Source organism: Ursus americanus, chromosome 7 (assembly GCF_024610735.1).
Source record: "Ursus americanus isolate L20-20 chromosome 7, mUrsAme1.1.p, whole genome shotgun sequence".
Taxonomy (NCBI): domain Eukaryota; kingdom Metazoa; phylum Chordata; class Mammalia; order Carnivora; family Ursidae; genus Ursus; species Ursus americanus.
The window spans coordinates 71,717,943-71,725,486 of NC_142133.1; the positions used below are offsets into that span (position 1 = coordinate 71,717,943).

At 56.4% G+C, this 7,544-nt stretch overlaps 1 protein-coding gene across 1 annotated transcript; it reads left to right on the top strand.

Annotated features, from left to right (window-relative positions):
• Positions 1 to 260: 260 nt before the first annotated feature.
• OSR1 (odd-skipped related transcription factor 1) lies at positions 261 to 6,863 on the top strand. The gene is made up of 3 exons (XM_045807127.2): positions 261 to 537; positions 5,111 to 5,813; positions 6,581 to 6,863. Exons 2-3 carry the CDS (start codon positions 5,146 to 5,148, stop codon positions 6,714 to 6,716), a joined length of 804 nt encoding a protein of 267 aa, XP_045663083.2. The 5' UTR covers positions 261 to 537; positions 5,111 to 5,145; the 3' UTR covers positions 6,717 to 6,863.
• The last annotated feature ends 681 nt before the right edge of the window (positions 6,864 to 7,544 follow it).

Below are 7,544 nucleotides of genomic sequence, written 5' to 3' on the forward strand. Positions count from 1 at the left end.
TCGCGCCGGACTGAAAAGCAGGGGACCCAGGTCCGGGGAGGCCGGGGCAAAGTGAGCGCAGCTGCCAAAGTCTGCTGCCCCGGTCAGCAAAACTTTGTCTCTCAGTGCGCAGGCGCAGGGCAGGGTTGGGGGACAGGAGAGGGAGGGGAGGAATCCTGAGGCAAAGGGAGGAGGGAGGAAGAGAGGGAGGGAGGGAAGGAGGGAGGGAGGGAGGAGGGTGGTGGATTAAAATAAGTAGGCGGCTCGGTGCTAAGGGATGAGTGAGTCGGAGCTCGGTCTCTCCCCAGCAAGTTCTCAGCCGCTCCCGGTTCAGACCCAACCAGGGAGCCGCGAGCGGGGCTCACCATCCCGCGAAGGGCAGGACTCCGGGGCAGTCGAGCGCTCCCGCGTGTCGGGCGCTCGGAGTACCCGCAGCCGGAGAGGGGCCAGGACTCTAGAGCTCCGGGGGTGCCTGTGGAATCCAGCGCCTCTGGCTTCCCGGGTCCCCCGCAGCGGAGCCCCAGAGACACCCTCAGCCCGGGACCTCCGCGGAACAAGGTAACTGCAGCCCTGGGAGCCCCTGCTCGGAGAGGGGAATGCGGGCAGCACTCCCGGGTCCCCTGTCACACTGCGGCGGGTGTCTCCTCTCTCTGGGTCCCAGAAGGAAGCTCCTCTTGCCAAACGAAGGCTGCAGGACCTTTGTGAAAGTGAGAGCAGCTGCAGCCCAGGGTGGTTGGGGGTGCTGGCTCAGGGACTTCCCGCGCGGGGTCTTCGGCCTCTGACCTCCGGGGAATGAGGGGGCGGGCCTCCACTACTGCTCCTTGCGCGGACCGGCTCCAAGGAATCCGCGGCGAGATGCCCGCGGACTTTGGAAGTCAGCCTGTGGGCCCCCCTCTAAGAAACCGAAGAAACTTCAGCGGGCACAAACTTTCCCGAGATGCACGCCTAGCCCAGTCTGACCTACTTTAGCTGACGAAGAAGGAAAAGAGAGTGGATGGATGGCCACGGCCGCAGCCGACGGCGCCAGGGACAGGTGCATGCCCCAGCCAGGTCGCGCTTTCCGTGCAAGTTTTTTTTTCTTCTTCTTCTTCTTTTTTTCTTTTTCGGAGTTACGCTCAGGTATCAGGCCGGCTGGACCGGGAGCTCAGCGCCGCGTGCCTGACCCAGCCTCGCACTTGTGCTCTGACTTTGGGGTGTTCTCTATAGGATAATTGCTCTGTGTAGTCAAGGCCTGGGGAGTAACCCGCAACTGTTTCGGTGCAGGGAGGCGTGAGGGAGGCGCGAACACTACTTCCCAATGGGAGACCCACACGCCTAAGTAGCGGAAACGCTATGGGTGCCGTGAGTGTCTCCGGTTTGGGGCTTATAAGGGAAGGATTCGTTTCCTCCCCTGACTGTCCCCTAACTCAGCCTTCGGGAGAGAAGAGGGAAGTCGGAGGACAGAGGTAAAGAGGTGAGGGGCTGCCTGCGGAACTAATTTCTTTCCCGAAATGTCTCTGATCAGAAGAATGAAAACCCACTTGCAGTCCTTTTTCAGCAGCTCGCGCAGTAGCGGGATAAGCTCTCAGGGTGTAAAGTAGCTCCGAGGGTTTCTTTGTTGCCACAATTTGGTAAATTTCAACCGGGCAAAGAGCTGCGCGCTGGCTTTTGGGAATATAAACCACGTGCAAAGCTAGTTCGTCTCCAGGATCACGGCCTCCTAGAGAAGAGAGGGCTGAGAGGGACAGGGGACGGCCAGTGGCTTGCTGTTCTATCCTAGGCTCCTCGAAGTAATTGCGATTTCATTAAGATTGGGGAACAGATCGCTAAGGACACAGCGGGCTTTTAAATGCCCCGGGATGGCCTCCTAGCCGAAGTGTTCGTTCGATCTCGTTTGTTGGGAGAATTCAACAGAAGTATCCGGTGGTGGTTAGTCTTCCCACCAGGGGTCTGGACGCCTGTCACCACGAGTGTGTTGGGGATTCGATGTCAAGGATGATTTTCTGGGGCTGCTGCTGGGCCCTTCAGGCGCAAGCTCGTGGAGCTCGCTCCGTCCTCATTAATGCAAGCAGTTAACTCGCTCACGCTCAATTAGCCCCGAATAAACCACTTTAATAGACTCTGCACACTTCGTTAATGCCCTGCGTAGGGCTGGCTGCAGACCTGAGATTGGCGCTCCACCGCGCGAGGGAAGCAGCTCCGACACTGCGCCGGGGACCCAGGCTCGGAAGCGCGAATTGCTTTTGCCGCGTGTAGTCGGGATCTTTACCCGCACCTCCCAGGTCCCGAGGCTCAAGCTCCTTGCCAAGTGGCTGCCTGGCCCGGGGAGAGGTGTTTCCCCTCGCGTTTAAAAATCTAAAGCGTTCACACAAGGGTCCCCGGGGTCGGGGCAACGGGACCCGGATGGGCTGGGAGTTCGTGCATCCTCTCGGGTGGGAGAGGAGAGTGTGAGACTGTTTTTCTCTTAGTTGACCGCCTGAAACCGGATCGCGCATTTGGCCCATTCTTGGTACTAGTGTAAAGAGCCACGTTTCGAACGAATTTCGTCCCCAGGCAAGTCGTTGGGGAGAGCCTGGGGAGCCCTGGCCTCGGAATGCGGCAGAAAATAAGAAACTGGCTGCGCAGCTGAAGAAAATAAATTGAGTGTTGGGGGAAACAAGATCGGGCAGATAGCCCGGAAAGGTTGGCTCCCAAGAGCAGTGATGGCTGCAAACGCCCCCTCCCCCTACGGAGCCCCAGGTCTTCTCAGCTCCTGGGGGTAGGAGAGGAAAGGCCAGGTTAGTAGCCGACGTTGGTGCGTTCCCCACCGGGGCACCGAGCGCGCTCGGGCCCTTGTGCAGCTCAGAGCCCCGCCACTGCCACCGCTCGCTTGGCCCGGGATAGGCCAAACACCGAGAGGAGCAAACACCGAGAGGAACAAGCTGAGGCCCCGGTGGCGCCCCCCGCCCAGGGAGCTGGAGATAAGGATCTGATTTCCAGCGCCTGGAGGGAAAGAAGAGGTGACATTAAATCAAAGAGCGCTCACCTCGCCTAAGTCTGGGCCAACCTTTGAAGTTGGCAAGTCTTCTCTTTCTCCCTTCTCCTTCCTCCCTCCTCCCCAATCCCAAACGGCCGGCCTTCTTTCTGGCCCACTTCGTATTTTGCCTCCCCATGTCTTAGCGCTCTGGTATGATCCCCACGCTCTAGGATCACGGGGCCACTGGTGATCCAAGCAGCAGAGAAGACTGGTCGGAAGGCTCTTCCACTGGGGTGGGCACTCCCGCTCCCGAGGCATGGTCACGGCAGGGTTGTGCCTCCCCTAGCCCCGAGGCTGAATTAATTGCTGTCTTTACCCTGGTTTTTCAGATGATTGCTAAGTAACCTCCTGCGGGAAATTTCTGCAGGCTCTCGGTGTTTTGCACCTTCCGCCCCCAGCAGAACCTCTTTCCCTACTGGCCCACTATTCCGGCAGTGACCTCTCTGCCAGCTTCCAAGGGAAAGTGTTTCTGGGTCAAGATTGTCCTTACTCCTTCCTGAACGGGCAGGGCACTCTCCCATTAAAAGCTTTGCTGCGGTGAAAGGCTGTGGAGTCTCTGACTGGGCCTTGTGGCCTTGGGCTGAGAGTAAGCTAGGCTAGGGAAGCTGTTTGGGGGGAGGGGGTCAATGTCTGCCCATGGAAGGAGCAGAACAGTGGCTGGCACAACTCAGGGAGGGGGATTTACTGAAGGTTAGAAGAGCAAGTGGATGAAGAGAAGAGGGGGAAATGAGAGGTAAAGGAAGAAGTGGGCAGCAGGGGACTGAGACAGGCAAGAAGGACTCCCCAAGTACCCTGCTCCCACAGTGATTTCTTAAGTAGCCCCCAGCTCAGAGCCCAGAGAGTTCAGCACTTGAGCCTCCCAAGGCCCCCATGTACTTTCTACTTGCCTTCTTTTTACTTCCATTGGACAGACTGAAAATTAGGAATGTCTGGGAGGCACAGAGATGAAAGGTCTCTCTGCAGAGCCCTGATCTGTCCATGGAGGCTGGAGACCCTGACCACACAGGCCAGGAGATGCCCTTCTGTTGGTCACTTCAGCTTCCTGGCCTTGCAGTTGGAGGGGCAGAGATCAAAGCAGCGGAGGCCCAGCCTCAGTGCTCTAGGCCATGGGCATACCCACCTGCCCAGGTGTCATGGCACATAGAAACATCCAGAGAACCCAAAGACAATGGCCCCCTTTTTTTATGGGGTAGGGAGGGCACTGAAGCTCCCTTGTGTGTGACTGCAGATGTTTGAATGAGTAAATGAATGTGGGTGTCAGTGTCCTGGCTGAAACGAAGGTGATCCCCAGGGGCTAAGGTAAGGAGTCAGTCCAAAAGCAGAGAGGGTGGTGTCAACAGGGCTCATTAATAGTGAGGCAGAAAAGATGACATGTGAGGAGAAAGATGACATGTCGTCTGGAAGCCAAATTGAAGCTCGGCTACTAGAGCTTTGAATGCACAGGAGCTGGGAGACACAGATTTGTGTGTGTTCGTATGTGTGCTGTCTCTCTATGAGGCCCTTCATGGGTTCGGTGCAATCCCCTGTATGTGTGTGTGTGTGTGTGCGCGCGCGCATGGGCGTGTGGAACCACATTTGGGCCAGTTCCTGCATTTTGTTGAGTAGTATAACACATATCATCTCAGTTTATCTTTGCACCTTGTTGTCAACTGCTTCAGAACCTGTGAATCCGTGTTTATCTGTCATTGTGCATTTCTATGTTTGTTTATCTGCATATGAATGTGTAAGTGTGCTTCCAAGTTCCTGTTCTCTTTGCAGGAGAGTGCAATTCTGTGTTGACTCAGGCTTGTGTGGATGTAAATTTCCACACACCAGTTTCCCTGTGCCACTGCCTTTCTCAGTGCTCTGGACACGGGAGGCCCTCACTTAAGTTGGTTGAGTTGCATAGGATTTAGTTTCCCTGCTGGTTTCTGTAGCAAGTTGTGTGTCTCTGCGAAGGCCATTTGGAGGGAGCCCTGCATCAGAGAGGGTTCCATCTTCTCTGTGAGGGCAGTGGGTTCCCTCAGTGGGGTCTTAGACTCCCAGCATCAGCTCTGGGGGACAGAGAGGGTGTGGCTGGGCTGGAATTCAGGAGGAGAGCGACCTACCCTGAGCTTCTCTTTTTCTCTCCCTTCTTTTTTCTTCTTTCCTTTGTAGATTGAGATTGAGAATCCACTGCAACTACCACGACAATGGGCAGCAAAACCTTGCCAGCGCCAGTGCCCATTCATCCATCCCTGCAGCTCACCAACTACTCCTTCCTCCAGGCAGTGAACGGCCTGCCCACAGTGCCCTTGGACCACCTGCCCAACCTGTACGGTTTCAGTGCGTTGCACGCTGTGCACCTGCACCAGTGGACGCTGGGCTACCCTGCCATGCACTTGCCGCGCTCCTCTTTCTCCAAAGTGCCGGGCGCCATGTCCAGCCTGGTGGACACACGCTTCCAACTGCCCGCCTTTCCCTGGTTTCCTCATGTAATCCAGCCTAAGCCCGAGATCACCGTTGGAGGCAGCGGCCCTTCCGCACTCAAGACCAAGCCACGCTTTGATTTTGCCAACCTGGCTTTGGCTGCCACGCAAGAAGATCCATCCAAGCTTGGCCGGGGGGAGGGTCCCGGGTCCCCCGCTGGTGGGCTAGGCGCCCTCCTGGATGTAACCAAGCTGTCCCCAGAAAAGAAGCCCACAAGGGGACGCCTGCCTTCCAAGACCAAGAAGGAGTTCGTCTGCAAGTTCTGTGGCCGCCACTTCACGAAGTCCTACAACCTCCTTATCCATGAGCGGACGCACACGGATGAACGGCCCTACACCTGTGACATCTGCCACAAAGCCTTCCGGAGGCAAGACCACCTACGGGACCACAGGTACTATGGGGTGGCTCCCCAGAAAAGCTGTCTGTCTCTGTTCTCACCATCCTCCTCCCTAATGAGGCTGTTCTTGAGCCCAGCTCTGGCTCCAAGCATCACAGTTTCTGAGAAATCTCTACTGTAGCAAAGGAAGCCCGACAAGGTTCAGGGGTAGGTTCTTGGAGCATGGGTGGAGAGAGCATGGGAAGAATAAGTCAGGTCTCCATGAGCTCCAGACAGGCAGGCACAGCTTCCTAACTCGTTCTTCCATCTGCAGCGCTGTCCAATACAAGTTTCTGCGGTGATGGAAAGTGGGACCCATGACACATGTCACCACTGAGCACTTGAAATATACAACTGGTGTGACTGCAAGATTAACTTTTTAGTTTTACTTAATTTTGATTTTAATAACTACGTGTGGCTAGTGGCTGCCAGCTTGGACAGCAGAGCTCCAGCAAGTTGTCACCCCTCCCAGGTCCCCTTGTTCACCTTTGTTGTTAACCCAAGCCTTATAAGGAAACCGGGCTTGTCCCTCAGGGGAAGGCAGGGATGGGCCTAGCTGGACCTGTTGACGGATCTGATGGATCAGACATTGCCTCTGGGTTTCCTTCACCTCCCTAATCTATCCACAAACTTCGCATTTTGCCCACTCCACACTAGGTACCCCCCACGTCCCCCCTTTCTTTTGAGGGCAAGCACCTCATTGCTATGGGAGGGGATCTTGGATAACTGTTTATAACATTACATCATTTTGCAAAGATTAATTTCTCTGTTTTTGCTTTCAGATATATTCACTCCAAAGAGAAGCCTTTCAAATGTCAAGAGTGTGGGAAAGGATTCTGCCAGTCCAGGACTCTCGCTGTCCACAAGACGCTACACTCACAGGTGAAGGAGCTCAAAACCTCCAAGATCAAATGCTAAAGAGAGCCTCCGGGTCACCAGTACCCTGGGTCACGCTGCCCCCTCCTCCAGAGGGACCAGAAGCCGAAGGCGACTCTGGCGGGCAGCGGGAGGGGTTCCCGGGACCTTCCCCTATCCCAAACTTGTCCCTTGGGTCCCGGGCGCACGCAGAACTCGAGAGCCCCGCCCCGAGCCGTGACCCCAGCCGCCCGGGCGGCTCCCCCAGGACGCGGCTAAAGTCTTGGCCAAAAGGCGGTACTCACGTGGCGGAAGGGAAACTGCATTTAAAAAAAGAACGAAAGCTCCGCGGAGCCGCAGCGGCGCCTCTCCCAGAAGTATTACTTTTTCTATTGTTATTTTATACGTTTTCTTTATTATTTTTTTCTTTGACCATATAAGCTTGTAACTCTGCCTGCGGAGAGAGAGGGGAGAGGGAAAGAGGTTCTGCGCGTTCGCAGCTTCCACCCCCTCCTCCCGTCTCCACCCCACCCCGGGAGCCTGCAAAAGTGTAATCCATGTATCTGCTTCAGCAGCCCGGCCCTTGGGACCGCGGGGCCACGGATGCCCCCTCCCTGCTCCGCCGCGCCGCGCCGCCGGTCGTTGGCCCTCGGACTGGGACCGCGGGGCGGAGGGCCTTGGGCCCTGGGGCCGGAGGGGGCCCGGCCTCCGGCTCCCCTGCTCCGCCGCCCAGTCACCACCAGCGAGCAGCCGGCTAGGAGCAGGGCGTTGTATTGCGATTGGCACTTTATGCTGACCATCGGTAACGGACATTTATCACTGGAGTTTTTTAAAATATGAAATAAACGGTTATTTTACAGGCATTGCAGGATGGGTATTTTCCCTCCCAAA

Bases quoted from the DNA above. Each gene is read 5' to 3' on its own strand.
- OSR1 (XM_045807127.2), top strand. From the start codon at position 5,146: ATGGGCAGCAAAACCTTGCCAGCGCCAGTGCCCATTCATCCATCCCTG. The intron at 5,814-6,580 runs GTACTATGGGGT...TTTTGCTTTCAG, and splicing joins GACCACCTACGGGACCACAG to ATATATTCACTCCAAAGAGA.